The 19,918-nt window shown below is 39.9% G+C and overlaps 1 protein-coding gene across 1 annotated transcript in view; it reads left to right on the forward strand.

The window, feature by feature from the left end:
- Positions 1 to 11,649, forward strand: part of LOC139719778 (mannosyl-oligosaccharide 1,2-alpha-mannosidase IA-like) — an 89,738-nt gene extending 78,089 nt beyond the window's left edge. The window contains 3 exon segments of the mRNA XM_071631161.1: positions 6,441 to 6,660; positions 7,660 to 7,832; positions 10,702 to 11,649. Of these exon segments, the coding sequence (XP_071487262.1) occupies positions 6,441 to 6,660; positions 7,660 to 7,832; positions 10,702 to 10,914 (606 nt within the window). The 3' untranslated portion in view covers positions 10,915 to 11,649.
- The last annotated feature ends 8,269 nt before the right edge of the window (positions 11,650 to 19,918 follow it).

Here is a 19,918-nt window from a genome sequence, read left to right on the forward strand (position 1 = left end):
TTATTTTCTGTTTAATACAGTTCACATCCCCCTAAAAATGTCAAAATTATCAGACAGTTACCATTTTGATAATGATGGTGTATTCATCGTCATCAAATTATAGTTCTGCCTGAGAGGGCAGTGTATTTTCTTTCTAGAATGGAATTTTTGAGATGGGTTGTCATGAGGAAAATTGTGTGGTATGGGGTGGGTGATACATAATGCATGCGTTGCCATAGTAATACCATATGGAGCTGGCGCTGTTTTGAGCATCCGGTTGCGTTGATGACATGATAACTGTCAGTTGAGGACTTGTATGCCGCCAAGATATGATTTTCTCAAAATTGATACAGTAAGCGAAAAAGCTAATTTCTGGCAATTACGCCAAGAAGTTTCGGGATTGATTTGTAATCATTTGGCTTGTCAGAAAGTAGGGGACTAGGACTGCAAGCCGCTGAGGAAATGAAATTGCTCAGGAGAATATTGTTGCCTTTCGCCAAGGAAATGCCTTCCTCGCCAGGTTGTATCGTAATTGCCGACCGCAATGCGAGCTGGCAATGTAATTGCATCCTAATCGGTTTCCAACTTGGGGTAATGAGCCGAAAGGAATATTGCTAAATGTTATGGGGGAGGTAATTTGATGGCTTCCCACTGCCACATATATTGGTTTAGGCATGTGGGTTTGTAGATGACCGCTGAAAGTGGACATCGGACAAGGCAAGATGGAATAAGAGGAAGTGGGAGGAATTTAACTAAAAAAGAATACATGGACTAACAAATCTGTCTGATGACATTTATGGGTGAAATCAAACCAAAAAGAGGATGTTATACAATGTAGGTCTAGAAGGAAATTAGGTGTATAGACATGGGTACTGTACTGTTCTGTACCGACTAATAAAGTGCTGTATGTAGAGCTTCAGATAAACATTTGACTCAATGTACATTTGTACCTGTCTATGGACTTTATGTGTGTGTGTGTGTGTGTGTGTGTCTGCTATGACAAATGCACTATTTGCACACACACACACACACACACACACACACATGTGTACATTGTATGCATATTATATAGTGTCAGCTATAGCAACTGTAATGTACATTGTACTTCAGAACAAAATGGAAACAAGTCAGTACTACTGTATTCATTGAAAAAGTGAACATTCAGTATCACAATTGTTGATATGTCGTCTATAATTTCTTATTTTGTAGTTTATACAAGGTTTCAAAAGCTTTTGATACAATTGTACCTTTGTATCCTATGCAAAATCATATACCCCCCCACCCAAAAAAAAAAAAACCAACACACACACACAAAATGAACAAACAAGACATTTAAAACAAACAAAAAGATAAGAGCAAAGTCTTCCATGGCAACACAAAATCATTACGCCAAAAATTTGTTATAAGATATGAACTCTATGGAAGATGAGAACATACAGGATAAAATGCACCGGACAGGTTAACAGACCAGTTCGAATGATGTCATGTGATTGTTTTTCAGGATGCTTCTGTGGGTAAGAAGAGTTTCGCGTGTTTTTATTTCCGTGGAATCCAGACATCAACTACTGGAACATATGGCAAGCAAAAATATTTGCGTGCTTTTATTTTCACGCTGATTTCGGATTGCGCGAAATGTGCGAAAATTTCAACTCCGCGAAAATTTCGGAACTTTTACAGTAAGAGATTTTGAGGCTAGAATGTGTATTGGTAAAGATGCTTTCAATGTAGTTTTTTGTTTTTTTTTTGTTTACATGATTTTTTTAATGAAATGAAAATCTCTCAAGAAAGATTTGAAAGGAAAAGACAAAAAAGCACACACAGTCATACACACAAGGAAATGACAGAGTGCCCGATCCATTTGCTATTGATGAATTCACCACGTTGATATAATTCCGTGTAGCATTCAATCAGAGTGCAAAATTCCATCCCCGCTGGATGGGAAGATACGACCGGCGCAAGGCTAAGTGGCGGTTTATGAATAATTGAGGATAACGCAAGTGTCGAGTGGATAATCTGGCCTCAGCCGGCAATTGAAAAAAAGTGGGAATATGATGCTGTTTGCTGCAGTTTTGGACTCATAGCTTGTATACCATGTTTTACATGTTATGAATCTTCAGCGAAGTTTGCCATAATCTGTGTGGTGCTGCCTCCAAAGTAGCATGTGATATGTTGTTGGAATTATTTAGTAAATTTCTATGATGAAGGTATGCTATTACACACCCATGGCTCTCTTAATCCAGCAATATGATGAAATATTATGTGTGTCTGGTTCTGTACAGCATAATGCCGTCAGCCAGATAATTTACTCCCGCTGCAGAATGAATAAATTCCAACATGATAAAGATTACATGGGATGGAATGCATGGTTTGCCTTGAAGCTCAGTTTCATTGAAAGTTTTTTTTTTAATGCCTTTTTATTCATACTGTAGAAGCTGTAACAGGGCTCTATCAACACCATAGGCGTAGCTGTCACATAGGATATTCTATGGTGACACGACATTTGCTCCTGTGACGATTGCTTCTGTTAGGGTTAGGGTTGTGATAGGGTTTTAGGTTTAGTTTGATGTGAGGATTAGGATTAGGGTTAGGGTTGTGTTTATGAGTCGAAATCATGTTTAGCTTAAAGGATAAGTCCACCCTCATAGACATGTGGATTGAGTGAATGCAGCAATATTAGTAGAACACATCAGTGAGAGTTTGAAGAGAATCGGACCATCCGTTCAAAAGTTATGAATTTTTAAAGTATCTGCATAGTCACTGCTGGATGAGAAGACTACTAGAGTGTATGATGTCACATGCGTACAACGATATACTTATTTCTGTAAGGAAAATATAAAGAGAATTTCACAAAATTTCACTTTTTGAGAAAAGTGCACATTTCCTCGACTCGTCACTGACGCATGTTAAGGGTAATATTATTCCCCCTTGCCTTCTGAAAGAGGGAAGTCAAGTGTTCTTTTATTATGCGAGAAAAGTGAAAAAATTTCAACTGATTGACAAATTGCCCTGCATCGACGTAAATAAGCACTGAATTGATCAGTGTTTTAGTAGTAGCCATGATAAAAAATCATGGGCGTACATACTCGAGTGGGATTCGAACCCACGACCTCCTGGTCACCGGACAGGCATCATCTCCACTAGACCACCGAGCTTTCGCCCGACAGTGAGTGTTGGTTCTAATCCTTATAGCATGCAGCGGGTACTGCGTATATCTTGAATTTTCCTTATACTTTCTTTATATCGTTGTACACATGTGACATCACAAGCTGGAGTAGTCTTTTCATCCAGCAGTGACTAAGCAGAAAGTTAGAAAATTCATAACTTTTAAATGGATCGTCCAATTTTCCTCAAACTCTTGCTGATGTGTTCTATTATTAGTGCTGCATTCACTCAATCCACATGTCTATGAAGGTGAACCTGTCCTTAAACGTGCAAATATTTCATGGAAGCAATTGTCGCAGGAGCAAATGCCATGGAACCATACTCTATAACCAATGTGTGGTTGTGATGTTGGAGGACCATATTACTCTACAAGTCTGTTTACACACACAACACCCACAAAAACACCACCCCCACTCCCTCCCCCCCCCCAAAAAAAAAGAGAAAAAGAAATGGTTTTCAAAGGTCAAATTTTGAAACATGTATAAAACAATAATTTTATGTCTAGACTCACATATATACACGTGTGCAAATGAAAAATGTTGTAGTCTGCATTGTGATACAAAATCTATCCATCCTGGGGCTTTTGCTAATGTGCTTTTAAAACCCTCGAGAAAAATTGCCCTGTTCAGTGTATGTGGCATGGACACGACTACAAAAATCTTTATTTTTTCCCAGCCTGTGGTTAAAAAATACTCTATCAATCCTTAGATGAGGGTGCTCCTGGGTCACACTCCAGTTTAATAGTGATCTGTTACTTGGTCTACTCCCACTTCGTCTAATAGCTACACGTATTTAGTCTCAACCCACATGGTCTAATCCCATTTTGTCTACAACCAGTTCATCTAATGACCATTTAGTCCATTTGCCACTTAGCCTCATTACCTGTTGGACTACTTCCAGATGGGCTATGCCCATTTCGTCTAATACCCATAGTTTATTATACCAAATGGACAAAAAAAAAAAAAAATCCATGGAGTCAAAATTGCAATTAGACCATCTGGTCATTAGACAAAATGATAATTAGCCAAACTGGACATTTATAGGCCAAGTGAGGATTAGACCAAACGGGCATTAGACAAAATTGATAGTAGACCAAATGAGTTTAGCCATAGTGGTGTTAGATGAACTGGGAAGTAGACCATCTGATAGGAGACAGAGTGGCAATAAACCCTCCTGTCACTATTCAAAAGCATGCACAGTTCTGAGATTTCAAGTACCGTATGCTCGCCATCAAGTGATGAAAGGCTGTGAGTAGGATCGATTTTTGCGGCGCAGTGGCGGATCCAGGGAGGACCGCAACCGGCGCACGCCCCCCTTTATTTTTTGTTGAAACAAAAGAAATGAAAAGCAAACAATGGGGGAGGGGTGCTGCGCCCCCCCCCCCCCTTTAATTTTGTAAACGCGCCCCCTCTTTACGGAATTCCTGGATCCGCCCCTGCAACGCGACCTAAAAACAGATGATTTAGATGCTGAGATGGTGTATACTATCAGATTAACTGCCGAACCTTCAGCGGCAGAGCATAGCCTGCTCAGCCCTACCCAGCCTGGCCATTGCTGGTGATTGTTTGGCTGTCACGACATGGCCGAGAGAAAATCACCAGCCGCATGTGACCGGCTGCTTGAGACACTCAACTGATTTCTGCGCAGACGACAGAATCTATTCCATGGAGGTGTCATTTCAGTATCATGTGACCAGTTAATGATGGGGCTGGGCGGTGGATGGAATAAAAAAAGCTGTGTATTGAGCTGCGATACTACTTATCTCAGTCACACAGATGTTTGTACAAATCACTGAGATTTACATTGTACATACATACAGGGCTCGACACAAACTTTTTTTTTCTCTCTTTCTGGTGGCCCCCATGGGCCACTAAAATCTGTAGATCTGAAATTTTGGTGACCCAAAATAGAAATGTAGTGGCCCAAAATATATGAAAACATATCAATCCTTTTTTAATTGTAAGTGTCCAATGGGGCCACCAAAAAATAGGCACTTTGGCAATTTAGTGGCCCATTATCAATTTTTAGTGGCCCCAGGCCACCGGGCCATTAGTAATGTGAGCCCTACTGTATGAAGAAACAATGCTGTATTAACCATGCACACACTGTTGCATGAGACAAATTCTAGTATTAAAATTGCAGGAATAACAAACACAATGTAAACACACTCATACATGCAGAATGTCTTGCTGAACTGCTGCAACTTCAAATATTAGGTACATTGCATGATGCCCTGGTCAGATGCATTGTGAAGTGATGTGATGATACAGTTGAAAAGTCTTATCTTCTCCACTACTTTCTGACAATATCCTTTGTCTAAACACCAACTTTGAATTCAAATTGCCACATTGGTGCAGAATTCCCAGTGCCTGTGTCTGCAGCTGGGGTAATAATGACAGAGTGTGGATGAACACTCGTGAACATCCACGATGTGCTTGAACAATTCATCTCCTCCCCCCTCCCCCTCTCCCCCCCCCCCCCTCGCCCATGTTTCAGGTGCCTTTGTAGCATTCAAAATACAAATAATTGTGTTTCAAAGACAAAATGACAAATGAGGTTTGCTTGTGCGTTGACAGGGAATCACAGGTGGCAGAATTGTTTCCCAATTTGTGTAATTTTGACTCCAGCAATCTAACATTTGTCAAGGGTAGATTCATCTCAAATTTTAGGGGTCTTGTTGGAGTGATTCTCTCTCTTCCTCACTCTTCCACTATGTGTTATCTCTCCCTATGTTTTCTTCATCTCTCTTCCTCCCTCTCTGTATCTTTCTATGTCTGTCTGTCATCTATCTCTTTCTCTCTCACACATTGTGTGTGTGTGTGTGTGTGATATATAGATATATTATCTCCCTTTGTTTTCTCTCCATCTATATATATAGGTATCTCTCTGTCTCTCTCTATTTGTATGTATCTCCCTTTGTTTTATCTCCATATCTCTGTCTCTCTCGTTTGTGTCAGTGTGTGTCTCTGTCTCTCTCTCTTTATATATATATATATATAATATACATACACGTATATATATCTCCCTTTGTTTACTCGCTGTATCTCTCTGTCTCTCTATATATATCCCTCTATCTCCTTTGCTGTCAGTTCGTATCTTTCTGTTTTGTCATTTCTTTGTCTTTCCCGTCTGCCCCCCTCACTCTGACTCTCCCCTGACTTTCCTCTTTTCTCTCCATCTGTCTTTGTGTCTCTTCTTCTCTGACTTTCTCCCTCTCCCTCCTCCGTCCATGTCTTTCTGTCTGTCTGTCTGTCTGTCTGTTCATCTCTAAAATGTCTCTGCGTCAATTGATTTTGCAGGCCATGGAGGGCCGGATGAAGCAGAAGTCTGGTGGCAGCCTGACATACTTTGGTGACATCCGGGCCAACCGCATCGACAAGAAGATGGATCACTTATCGTGCTTCTCCGGCGGGATGTTTGCGCTGGGAAGCAAGTACAGCGACGGAGCAAAGAGGGAGCACTACATGGACCTCGGGAAAGAAATCACAAAAACATGCCATCAGTCTTACGACAATACAGGTAAATATGGACACAGCCAGGAGTGGTAACCCATCACATCTAGGGAGAAGAGTTTACTACAGAAGTCTTCATCTCATCATTAAATTGGCAACTCTGAATATCACTTCACATGTATTATATTGCACTATCAAAGATTACAAGGAACTGGTTACAGTGGTTACAAGAATTGCCAATTAGAGAGAGAAACAAGGAGTTTAGTCCTCTGCAAACTGTTACCAATTTAAGAAGCAATTGTTGATTTAGCATTTTAGAAACTATTGAAGATTTTGCGATCAAAATGGTCAACATTGGGCTCAAATGAGTAGAATGAATCTGCCATATGAAAGGGACATGAACAATGAATGATGTAAATGAAAGATTCCAACCACAGCAATTTGGTTTCTTGGAATAGAAAGCTTAAGAGATGTAGGGGGAAATATCTGTTATGAATCTGTCTAGAAGGTGTCTATATAGTCAAAAGATGTGAGAGCAGCAGCATCTACCATGGAGCAGGGTTTACATGGCAGTGGTGGTAATGGAGATGTCAGCATAGCGGAGATGATTGCGATTCTTGTCGGTAATTGCATCCTGAGCTGGATCTCTTTCTTTGATACACATACTGTAAATGTGGAAATTTTCATGGGGTTGAAATTTTCATGCATTTTGCGCAACCAGAAACTAGTGCGAAAATACAAGCATGAGAATATTTTTGCCTCCCATATGTTCCATTAGTTGATATCTTGATTCAGTGGAATTAAAAACACATAGAACTCATCTTACCTGGCCGGGTGTAAACAATACTCATGCGAAAATATCAATTTTTACAGGAGAAACGAACAAGACCAAGAGAAGATCTCTTGCTGTCATAGAAAGCATTTTGATATGTCCAGCTTTAGCCAGCTTCTGTTTCTCTTCAGAACTTCAACACATCAGTATAGTTTATGTGTATTAAGAAAACAATTTTTAGAGTATTTGTCACTGTCTAATGCTAAGCATTTTTGTACGTTGATGCCCCCACAGCAACCAAGCTAGGACCCGAGGCGTTCCGATTTGAAGGCCGGGCAGAGGCAGTGGCGATGAGGCAAAATGAGAAATATTATATACTGAGACCGGAGACAATAGAGTCCTACTTTGTGCTGTTCCGAGCCACGGGGGATCCCATCTACCGACAGTGGGGATGGGAGGCAGCTCAGGTAAAGCTTGTCCATCCTGGCTTCAAGAAGAAGACTTATATTTTCTTCTTCCTCCTCTTCTCTTCCCCTCCCTTCTCCTCCTCTTCCTCTTCTGCCTCACCTTCCATTCCTCGTCTTCTTCTTCCTTGTCCTCCTCTTCTTCTTCTCTTCTTTTTCTAGCTCTTCTTCCATCCCTTCCTCCTCTCCTTCCTTCTCCTCTTCCTCCTACTCTTCCTCCTCCTCTTCCTCCTCTTTTTCCTCCTCCTCTTTCTCCTTTTCTTCCTGTTTCTCTTCCTCCTACTCTTCCTCCTCCTCTTTTATTTCTCCTCATCTGCCTCTTTTCACCCTCATTCTCTTCCTCCTCAACTTCAATTCCTCCTCTTCTAGCTTCTTCCTCCTCCTCCTCTTCCTCCTCCTTTTCCTCTTTTTTCTTCTTCTCCTCCTCCTATCCTCCTCATCCTCTTCCTTTTCCTCTTCCTTGTCTTCATCCACCTCTTTCTCCTCCTCTTCCTCGTCCTCTTTCTCTTCTTCCTCCTCCTACTCTTCCTCCTCCTATTCTTACTCCTCCTCTTTTGCTCCTCATCTGCATCTTTCTCATCCTCCTCTTCCTCCTCCTCCTCCTCTTCTTCCTCCTCCTCTTCCTCTTTTTCCTCCTCTTCTCCTTCTCATCCTCATCCTCTTCTTCATCCTCTGTTTCCTGTCCTTCCTCATCTGCTTCTGCCATCTCTTTCTTTTCCTCATCTTCCTACCCCCCTCCCCCTCTTCCTCCTCCTCCTCCTCCTTCTTGTCCTTTTTATCCTCCCATCCTTCCCTTCCATTTTAACTTTGTCTGCTCCTTTTCTCTTTCCTCAATCTCTTTTTGCCTTCTTTTGATATTTTTTTCAGTCATTGGCAATAATGATAAAAGATAATCCTGATAAAAGTATATTGTCTCTGGATGCATAAATAATGGATTGTCTGCCATTTAGCATGCCAAACAACTTTGAGTAAAAATGCATGTTTAAATAATCAGTGATACATTTGATTGATTTTTTTAAAAGTAATATTGAGGCCTTCCATATATTGCACATCTCCCTAAGCACACCCATGTCATGTTTAGAGGGGAAAAATTGTTAATAATTTGCACCATAAAAGCATTTTCTGATGAATACTTCATGAAGAGTAGAGTGTGTATCAAAAATTGATGGCCTATTTTTTTTTTTTCAAATAGGACTTTACTGTACAGTCTTTCTCACTTTTTAAAGACCCAAATTATTTGTACCGGAATCATGAAGAAATATGAATGTTTTAGTAGGTTATGAGATAAGTGGGAAAAATTGTAGATATGAAGCCAAATATTTAGAGGGAGTTAATTGAACTGTAAAGTCGCTGTTTGAAATTTATGGTATGCAGTTGCTCAGTGCAAAAGATTATCAGAATTTGCTGACTGAGCTGTATAATGATGTTCAAATTGTAAGTGTTGAAAAGTTTTGAATGGTACGAAGTCACTATGTAGATATAATAATAATAGTAGATATTTTTAGAGCGCCTTTTCCGCTGGATACAAAGTGCTATGAGATGTCATCCCTGGTCGCCATAGGAGATAAATACATACAAATTACAGGCACTGACAGTACAAGTCCAGTGCATATAGTAAAAGGGGTGTGAAAATGATATCCATTATTTATATTTATCTTTATTATATCCGTAAAGATACAACAATACTAATAAATTATCACCACAAAAAAAAAAATCAGTTTAAAATTTCATTGTAAAAAGTTATAGTTTGTTCTAGCAATGCTGTCTAATAGAAAAGTAGGTATGGTAAATTTTGTCACTCCATTTTTCACTTGAAAGCATGAGCAAAGGTCATTTTCAATTGCAGCTGTATTGAAAGTAAATTGGAAGTTTCTTCTTATTTTTTAAACTGTGCCTTCTGAAACACTAACAATGAATATGTAAAGATAAAAAATAAGTACAATGTAGATACCGTGCTGAACCGCAAAGTTATTGTTTCTGAGAGTTCATGGTTTAAATATCTCACATTCGCTGAACTTTGAAGCACTCTTTGTGTAGCCTATTAAATGTCACGTGGTGTACTGAGTTACATATCTTGCAGATCTCCTTAAGTGGTGAAGGGTAATGTAAAGTTAATCACTTTGAGTAGTACAGTGTATATTGAATGTCTGCTGAATGTGGCGACAATATTGATTCAAGCTTTTCCCACACGTTAGATGTGATCTTGTTTGATGTGTTATACATAGATAACTGTCTTGTCTGATGAGTGATTTAGAAATTCATGCTGTCCTCGGAAGATGTGAAAGTTGGGTGCTAGTCATGCTGAAGGGGCTAGGACTGTGTGGAGAAAGGCAGAGATGTATCTCACAGTGTCCTAAAAGTATTGGGTGTTACTCGGTGCTGTCAATTTCTTTTCTTTCTTTCTCTTCTTTAGTGGGGGGGGGGGGGGTGGAGATTATCAGGTGAAATAGAGAATAGAGAATGTAATAGTATACATGAAGCTATAATCAAACACTGTGCTTACATTATTTTGCATTAAGACAAAAAGACTAGCTGTTCTTCCTGTCATTCATTGTGATGCATTCATAACAGTATTTCTAATGTGTGCTTTCATCTATTGATGAAACTTGTTTAAGATCTGGGGGGTGTTTCATCAATTTAGTCAGTGCTGACAAGTTGTCAGTCTCTGACAATTTTAGCAAAATCCTTGGTTCTGATTGGCTGAGATGCTCTGGTCACTGACTGTTACTATGGTTATTGTTGGAGACTGACAACTTGTCAGTGCTTACTAACTTGATGAAACACCCCCAAGAGCTGTAGATTGTTGGAAAGGCATGCTTATTCAAATGATGAGCCTATATGTTTTCACCCTTTCATCCTGTCTCCCCTTCAGGCTATTGAAAATCACTGCAGGGTTGCCAACGGTTACTCCGGAATCAAAGACGTGTATGCCAGCACCGTTACTCACGACGACGTACAACAAAGTTTCTTCCTCGCCGAAACGCTCAAATACCTCTACCTACTCTTTTCTGACGAAGAGTTTTTCTCATTAGACGACTGGGTTTTGAATACCGAAGCGCATCCGCTGCCAGTGACCAAGTCATAGCGTCATGTGATAATTTTAGTTCTCGTTAAAGGACACTCTTCTCTTCGGCAAAGTTCGGCGCACACACAATGAATCAAAATGGAGGTGGGAGAAGACTCCACAGCTTCAAAGCAGCGAAAAACGACAGCTGGGCTGCGAGAGAACCATCAAATTTCTTAAGTGTACAGACAGAAGAAAGATATTTTTGTCGTTTTGTTTTTTTTTGTGCGAGCCGAAGGGCGACGAGTGAGCAATACGTGAGAAAAATATCCGTGCCAATAGGTGGCGCGCCTCGCCGTGACAGCGAGTGACCTCGTTGCACTCTGGTTCAGAGTTAATGGAAATTTTGCGTCACCAGCCGCCACCAGGTGTTGATGGAGATGATCCAGCGTGCTGTGAAGCCTCAGACACGATATCTTATTCACTGAAATGCGTTACACGCAGAGTGTCATCACGATGAAGCTTAATGGTAGCTGCAAAAGGCGTCATTGATCCCTGCATTTCTGTGCATTGACCCGACAGATGTCAACATATCGAACACAAAGGCGTCAAGTCTTACAAGAATGCTTGTTTTTCTTCTTCTTCCTTTTTTTTTCAAATGCTAATGAATTGAAATATAATGAAAGGAGAGATGCAAACAGAGTGTTTTGAAATGATCGTCTCCACTTGCCTGCCATGTTCAAGTTCTTGTTATGACTAGGTCCAAAACCTGGTACTCTTTGTGCAATGCCATTGTCTACTGGGGGAGGTTTAAAGAAGCCGTTTTCTGTTCAGTGAGTAGCCGTAAGCTTTAGCTAGCACACCAGATTTCAAAATGTAAAAGAAAAGGTGACCTGCGGGAAAGAAAAAGGCGGCCAACTTGATTGTGAGACTGGCCAGTGACCAATTCACTGGCAGATCTCGGGGTGTGTGTAGTTCCCAGCCTTGCTGCTCAGACCACATTTTTGACCCTCAGACAGGCTTCAGACAACCTGTCCCCTTTTCTCTGCACATCTCAAAAAAGAAAGAAAAAAAAAAAAGAGTAAGGGTGTAGAAAGTCATGATGACTTTGGTGCGTGATGTTTCAAACTTTGGGAAGAGATGTATGATGTAGACAGCTTTTGATAGTTATCAGTTTGTAGAGCAGTAAAGACCTCAGATATTGTGAGAAAAAAAAAATTCTGGTGGATTTACAATTCTGCACTAGCATTTATGTGAGTAATTTAGACAGGCGAATTTGTGCATTGCACCAAAACTTTGACGGGACAACGGTGTCAGCCATAAAGCCAAAAAATGAAGTCTGCCGCTATTTTATGATAATGGTATTTTTTTTTTTTTTAATCACCATACGTCTGTACTGTCCAAATCATTCTGAAAGTAGTCCCATCCATGCATATATATGTTGGGAGTAGGGATGGAAGTATGGTGTAAAATTATACACATAGGAAAACACCAAGGCCTTGAGATTTGGGCATATTAATCTAATTGACAAACTTAAAGTTTGCAGTGTACGGGAGTGAATCATTTGTAATTGAAACTTTGTGATCTCCAGTAATGCCAATGTCTTTGTTATTTGACCTGTGTTGCATAGAAGACATTATACCCCTTAATAGTGTTCATGTTATGGCCAGTTTAGGTTTGCTACTTTAGCTTTACACAGAGTTTTGAATCCACCAACTCAGGTCATCAGTGTTGGATAGCAAACTCCATACATCCCGTCATTAGGTGCCAAAAAACCCATGGAGTGAAGGTACCATAAGCTATAATTGTTTTCCAAATCAGTCAATGTTTTATTTTATAAGCACTGTGGATATGCACTGCCTGTTAGGCTTTGTATGTGACATTGTTTTTTGTTTGTTTTGATAGCTACTTTCTTCCATACATGCCATTTGTGTTCAGTTCATTTTTAAAGGAGAATATCCATGAAGGAAGTGGTGTAAAAGCCAAAAAGAATACGTAGTCATTATAATGCTTGAGTTCTTCCATCACTGATGATGTGTCGAAAAGCAGTGTTTGTGAGGTATTCTTTGGGAAAATCAGTTGAAAAAGTTGTATTTAGTAAAGACCTAGAAGTAGCAATTCATGTACAGAAAACATTAAACTACTGGTCACATGACCACTATTGGTCACATGACCATAGCTGCTGTGTTGTGGTCTCCGAGGGAGGCCATGTCATGTGACCATCATCATGCCCTGGTCACATTTTTTTTTTCTCATTTCTAATCTAACTCCATTCTAGCTGGCTTCTATTCCTTTATATAATACTCAAACCTTTGTGGCAAAACACTTTTCCCATGCACTGGTAACCGCAGGCCATTTTTCATCCGTCCATATCAATGGATATCCGAGAGGGTTTATGTTACAGTTATCTGTTCAACTATAATACATACGCTGTACAAAACAAAGTCTTTTTTTTTATTTTGGTCATATTTTGCAGTATTTCAATTTTACTATCATTTTTCAGGAATATATCATGTTTGTGTTCTTGTGTATTATCAAAAGTATATTTCTTTGATGGAATAGGCATTTGTGATCAATTAGCACCATAAAGCTGACACTGTCTCTCTGTAGCTGCAAAAAGATTTCAACAGAAGTTGCTCACAATATGTAATCTAGCTCACAAAGTGGACCAAGCCAAGGTGTAAGAGAGATTTTACCCAAGAAAATGGGAGAAGCTCACAATCATTGAATGCTTGCCGTGTTGTCTTCAAACACCAAGATATCCAAATCACGACCCACTTTGCCCTGTCCATGGACATTCAGAGTCCATTCACGTCATCTTAACCGCCATTTATATACTTTGTACCCCCGGATTCTCCACCTAAATGACTAAATATGTAGCAAGCTGTACAACTCTCCCACCAGCCCCAGAGAGAGATTCTGAATGCTATTTTTGAGCAGTGCCCATTTAAGTACCAAAATTTAGCACAGTTGTGTGACAGTGATTATGCTCAGATGTCAGTGCTTTCATGCATCTTTAAAGTTTCCTATCCAGTATCTGTTTGACCTGGGCCCTGTTTCATAAAGCTGTTCGTAAAGTTACGAACAACTTACGAGCGACTGGTGATCAGTTCTGATGTGCTATACTTATCAGAATTTCCATAATTCAGCACAAGAACTGATTACCAGTCGCTCGTAAGTTGTTCGTAACTTTACGAACAGCTTTATGAAACACCCCCCAGCTGTGTGTCATGTGGAGTAGCTTATCATTAACAAAAAATAATTGAGAGAAGAAAAACTGCTGAATTTTACATTCTTAGTAGGATTATGGTACAGTAGTTGGTTTTGTGATACCAGAGACATTAGGAATCTCAAATATACTTGCAGAACTGCAGATGACCTAATGAGTAATACTAACATGTCATTTTACACATCCCACTTTGCCAATGGAAAGTGGATATCTTTGGATACTCTGAAGAAGTGTCTAGTATACTTATGTTGGGGGATGATGGTAAAAGTAATGAATTTAGGCTTCAGAAGCACTTTTAGATATCAAAGCTAGGGTGTGAGTGCACCTGAATATCCTAGAATTGTCATTTATATCATTCGTAATGAGTGCACTGGGGCCTTGTCCTGTGTATTGTTCTAATGTTTTGATATATCAACTGCGTCACTCGTACAGAGACCATCTGAAAGTGATTAATATTTTGCTCTGTTCCAAGATGTATTATGTAGTGTTTGTAACTAGTGATGATTGAGAATTTTCTTACAGACACATCCAGAAATTTTCTAAAAATTGGTATTGCTCTTTCAATATATAGGCCTTTGTTATTTGTTTTAGTTTACAACACTCATGTTTGATATAAACATGGTCAATATTTTCTTTTGTATCGTTTGCATAGTGCAGTTCATTCTTCTTTTTTTGCCTCTTTCTCTGTTTTATACTCCGGCTCGATTCTTCCAGTCAGGACTTTTCTGTTTGTCTTTTGTAAAACCAGCTTTACACAGAAAATCAAACGGAATTATATCAATGCAGGGGAGAAGAGAACATACAGTATAGTGTTTAAAAAAAAATTTTCTGCACTAAGCAGTTTGTTGTAATTTGTATGTTCATCTCTTTTACTATCCTTGTAAGCATTAAACTTCACTTTGTCTAAAGATGAGCCAGGTTTTGAAGGACATAAAAAACAGCAACTACAGGTTCAAACATACTTTGTATAAATATGGATTCACTGTGAAGGTTTTGCAATGTACTTTCATCTCAAGAACAAATACATCATCATATGTCATTTATACAGGAAGCATCAAGAGGAAAAAAAACTTTAAAGGGATGGTATAGTTTTGGTTGAGATGGGGCTTCAGGTTTCCCACTTTTTAGCTCACCTGAGCCAAAGGCTCAAGTGAGCTATTGCGATCGCCCTTCGTCCGGCGTCCGTCGTCCGTCGTCCGTCGTCTGTCGTCCGTCGTCCGTCGTCCGTCGTCCGTCGTCCGTCGTGCGTCGTGCGTAAACTTTTTACATTTTCATCTTCTTCTTGAAAACCCCAAGACCGATTTTCATCAAACTTGGCAGGTAGCATCCCTAGGGGGTTAGGAACTCAATTTGTTAAAATGGGCACCATGCCCCACCCAGGGGGCCCCCAGGGGGGCCCAAACCCCCCAAAATTAAGGAATCTGTAAAAATCTTCTTCTCTAGAACCAGAAGTGATAGAGCTAAGTTAATACTATGAGTTAGTACATTGATGACTGTAGTTTCAAGTTTGTTCATGGCAAAATTAGGGGTGCCCCCCTTGGGACCCAGGGGAGGGGGGTGGGGAGGGGTTCTAATGGGGCCTAAATTGTACATTTTCATCTTCTTCTTGAGAACCCCATTACCCATTTTCACCAAACTTGGCAGGTAGCATCCCTAGGGGGTTAGGAACTCAATTTGTTAAAATGGGCACCATGCCCCACCCAGGGGGCCCCCAGGGGGCCCAAACGCCCCAAACTTAAGGAATCTGTAAAAATCTTCTTCTCCAGAACCAGAAGTGATAGAGCTAAGTTAATACTATGAGTTTGTACATTGATAACTGTAGTTTCAAGTTTGTTCATGGCAGAATCAGGGGTGCCCCCCTTGGGACCCAGGGGAGGGGGGTGAGGAGGGGTCCTAATGGGGCCTAAATTGTACATTTTTATCTTCTTCTTGAGAACCCCATGACCCATTTTCACCAAACTTGGCAGGTAGCATCCCTAGGGAGTTAGGATTTCAATTTCTTAAAATGGGCACCATTCCCCACCCAGGGGGCCCCCAGGGGGGCCCCCAAACCCCCAAAATGAAGGAATCTTTAAAAATCTTCTCTAGAATCAGAAGTTATAGAGGTAAGATAATACTATGAGTGAGTACATTAATGACTGTATTTTCAAGTTTGTTCATAGGAGATCAAGGGGTGCCCCTATTGGGGGCAGGGGGGGGGGGGGGTTGGTTGGGAAGGTCCAAATGGGGACCTGAATTGTACATTTTCATCTTCTTCCTGAAAACCTCATGATGTATTTTCATCAAACTTGGCAGGTAGCATCCCTAGGGGGTCAGGATCTCAATTTATAAAAATGGGCACCATGCCCCACCCAGAGGGCCCCAGGGGGCCCCAATCCCCCCCCCAAATTAAGGAATCTTAAAAAATTTGGGCCCTTATTGTACAGTTTCATCTTCTACTTGAGAATGCCTGGTCAAATTTTGGTAGAGCTGTGAATAATTTAGATTAGTGACTGCGTGAAAGGTGAACTTGCGATACTCAGGTGAGCGCTAGACCCGCGGGTCTCTTGTTTTTTTGTGAGATAGTGAAAAACCTCTTATGAAATATGAAAGAGCAAACAGTTCTATTAAGAGGAATTCAAAGTTTAGATGATGGATATTGGTTTTGAAATGGCTGAGATATCCAAAAACAAAGAGGTCCCAATAAAAGGTGGGACTTACCTTTTATTAGGACCACTTTGTTTTACTTTGTTTTTGGATATCTCAGCCATTTATAAACTGAATTATCAAATAAACTTTCAATTTCTCGTAGAGTTGTATGCTTTTTGATATTTTATAAGTGGTTTTAAATTATCTCACAAAAAGTTGAAATCTAAATCCTCCATCTCGACCCAAAGCTATACGACCCCCTTAAGCAGATCTTTCAAGTCTCCTCAATTTTTCTGGAGGCTCCCTGAAAAGTTAACTAACTTCTCTACGTCCCAACAGAAGATTATAGAACCCTCTTTGATTTGTGAATAAGGTTCACTCGTGAGATATGAACATGTAACACTCAACCTTCTCCCTGAATTTTGCTCTTCGGAATCTCCATGATGTAGACATATAAATGTAGTTTTTCTTGTAATCAAATTTTTTTACACTTCTTAACCTGCATTCAAAGTTGCCCCAGAGAGAGAGAGAGAGAGAGAGAGAGAGAGAGAGAGAGAGAGGGGGGGTGAGGGGGGACTCTTTGAATTGTTGGTCACATTTCAATATACAACTTTGTTGTTTTTGTTCTTTTTTTTTGGGGGGGGGGGGGAGTTGTACATAGAATAAAACCTATTCTTTAAAATTCTCACAATTTGCTGATTGCCCACACAATGTAGGATGTAAACTGTGTTGCTAAACCCACATGCCCAGGTAATAATTTCTATTTTCAGCAACATGACTCAAAAAAAATTTAAGTTTTTATCTAACTGCTTCTAAACATTTGGTGATCACATTATTACTCTATTTTGTCAGATTGATGCTTAGTTTGTAATCCTGTCTCCTTTTGCCACTGCCAGCAACTGTACATTTTCAATTTGAGTAGAGTAAGGTTTTGTATCTTGTCAACTGCCCTTGCTACATTCCCGAGTATATTCTTGTTCCTATACTGTCTTTGATTGGGCAATTCTTATCCGCTACAGAATAGCTCAGGTGAAAATACACCTTGATGAGTATACTTTCAACTCAATAAAATGGCTAAGAATACACCTGTATGAAGAGATTGACCGAAGTGAAACCTTGGCTACATGCCAAGAAAAACAGTGTTTGAAGAATACTATTTAGAGTTCATGTGAAATGCATTGCAGTTTTAATTCTAGGTGTGTGACGCATGGGTGGTATGGAATCCTGTTTTAAAGCGTAACCGCAAGAGTTTACAATGACATCTTAAGAATGAAGAGGGGGGGGGGGGGGAGACATAGTGAATCAAATACTTATAGCATGATGACTTTGATGACATTGATGCTTAATGACCACAATAAATTCCACAAATCTATACCCGGCACTGTCCATTGATATGTATTACATGATGTGAAATTATGGATATCGTCATGAAGCGTTTTATCAGATTTTTTTCTGACAAACTGTTACGAGCTACTGAAATCCTTGCATCTGATTGGCTGTGAGCAAATTTGTCTGACAAGTTTGTCAGACAAAACGCTTCATGAAATGCCCCCCCCCCCCCCCCAGGTAACTATCGCTGGTTTTGTCATTGCAAGCTCTAAGCCCTTTTACATTAAAGACTTGTTACAACAGTAACTGTCATAACAGTATTTACAATGACAACCAACATTCATTCTGAAATACAATTGGCTGTTGCCATTGTTATGACTATTGTAGTGGTCTTATTACAGTCTCATAATGTTTATGTTTGCTTATGCATGATGGCCCTAGTTGGTTGCTGAAATTACTGCTGTCAAAACAATATAAATATATAGTCATATATGGTGAGAAATCTGAAACTCAATGCATGTATTAAAACATGTGTTGCATCATTGAGCAAGATAGCATGTCTCTATAAAGAGAATTTTGATGGCACGTACATGGTTGCAGAACCTGTAGTGGCATATTAAGATAATGTCCGAATATTACCATGTGTCTGTAATTTAAGTGCAACATGCATCACAGGATTTTTGGAAAGAGTAAACAGTTGAGTGTGGGGAGTAAGTTCTTACTTCAACCTAACGGCAACTTAAATATTTTAGTGTATGTGCAAGTTTTGTACTTGTACACCTTCAAAGACTTCATTTCACTATATGCAATTCATCATTGCAAATGTGAGGAAAATCTCATTTTTTTAATCTGCTTCTCTCTCTTTTTTTTCCACTGAGCAGGGACAGAGAACTTGTACACACTTGTATGTATGATGTCCCAGTTATAAGACAAGGGTGTCATATTTTGAAGTGTTTGCAGAATACCATCATACATGATTTACTTACATTCAGAGAGTCACAAGTCCCCTTTTCCATGCCAGATTGTCCTCTGTCTTTTAACTTTCTATCCTCGTTATATTCACACGTAACGACACTGGCAAAGTCTGGTGTTTAGTGTATTTGCCTTCTTGTGGACAGTGTTACACCAGGCAGTGTACACCTGGGCCCCGTTGCAAGAAAGTTGCAATCAATTGCAAATAATTGCTAATTTTGAAACAACCATTCTGATTGGCTCAGGGTCTGCCCTATTAAGAAGACATGCATGCAACAATGATTTTCATTGGCCAGTGGCAATCAGTTGCAAGTTGCGTTTAAACGCAAAGTTTCTAGCAACGGGGCCCTGGTGTATGTTTGTTGTGTTTTTGCACATCTGGGAATTATACCACATAAGGGAAACAAAAGTTTTCTGTCGTATACACCTGATTGTAACCACTGGAAATGCAAGAAGTAAAGGAAATGATCTAAAATGTATGTATTGAAAATCATGTGAAAGTGAATTGGTTATTATGTAGCTGCCACCTTTAGGACTGTGTACTTGTTCTTCACAAAGAGGAGCCTATCGAATTGCGATTATTAAATCTCTCGAGGTGTGTGACACCACTGGTAGTGGTGTAACTCGCAGACAAAATCACTGTCTGAGAATCTGAGAGATGGTCGTTATGACCTTATTGCTTGTGAAACTCATGTACGTGTGAAGTTGTCATTAGAGAAACGAAACGGTGTGGGTGCCATCCCGACGTGATGGCGCTGACATAAAGCTGGTTCTCAAATGACATTCTTTAACCCGTTGAGGACAGACTGATTTTGTTACAACATTCATTTCCCATATAGGCACCTGCCCGAGTATACTCCAGAGTCGTCCTCAACGGGTTAAGCGGAATATGAAGCCATGTGCTGTCTTCCACTGTAAATTGTTCTT

Source organism: Diadema antillarum, unplaced genomic scaffold, assembly GCF_040938485.1.
Source record: "Diadema antillarum isolate AM-2024a unplaced genomic scaffold, OU_Dant_1.0 scf00000114, whole genome shotgun sequence".
NCBI classification, from domain to species: domain Eukaryota; kingdom Metazoa; phylum Echinodermata; class Echinoidea; order Diadematoida; family Diadematidae; genus Diadema; species Diadema antillarum.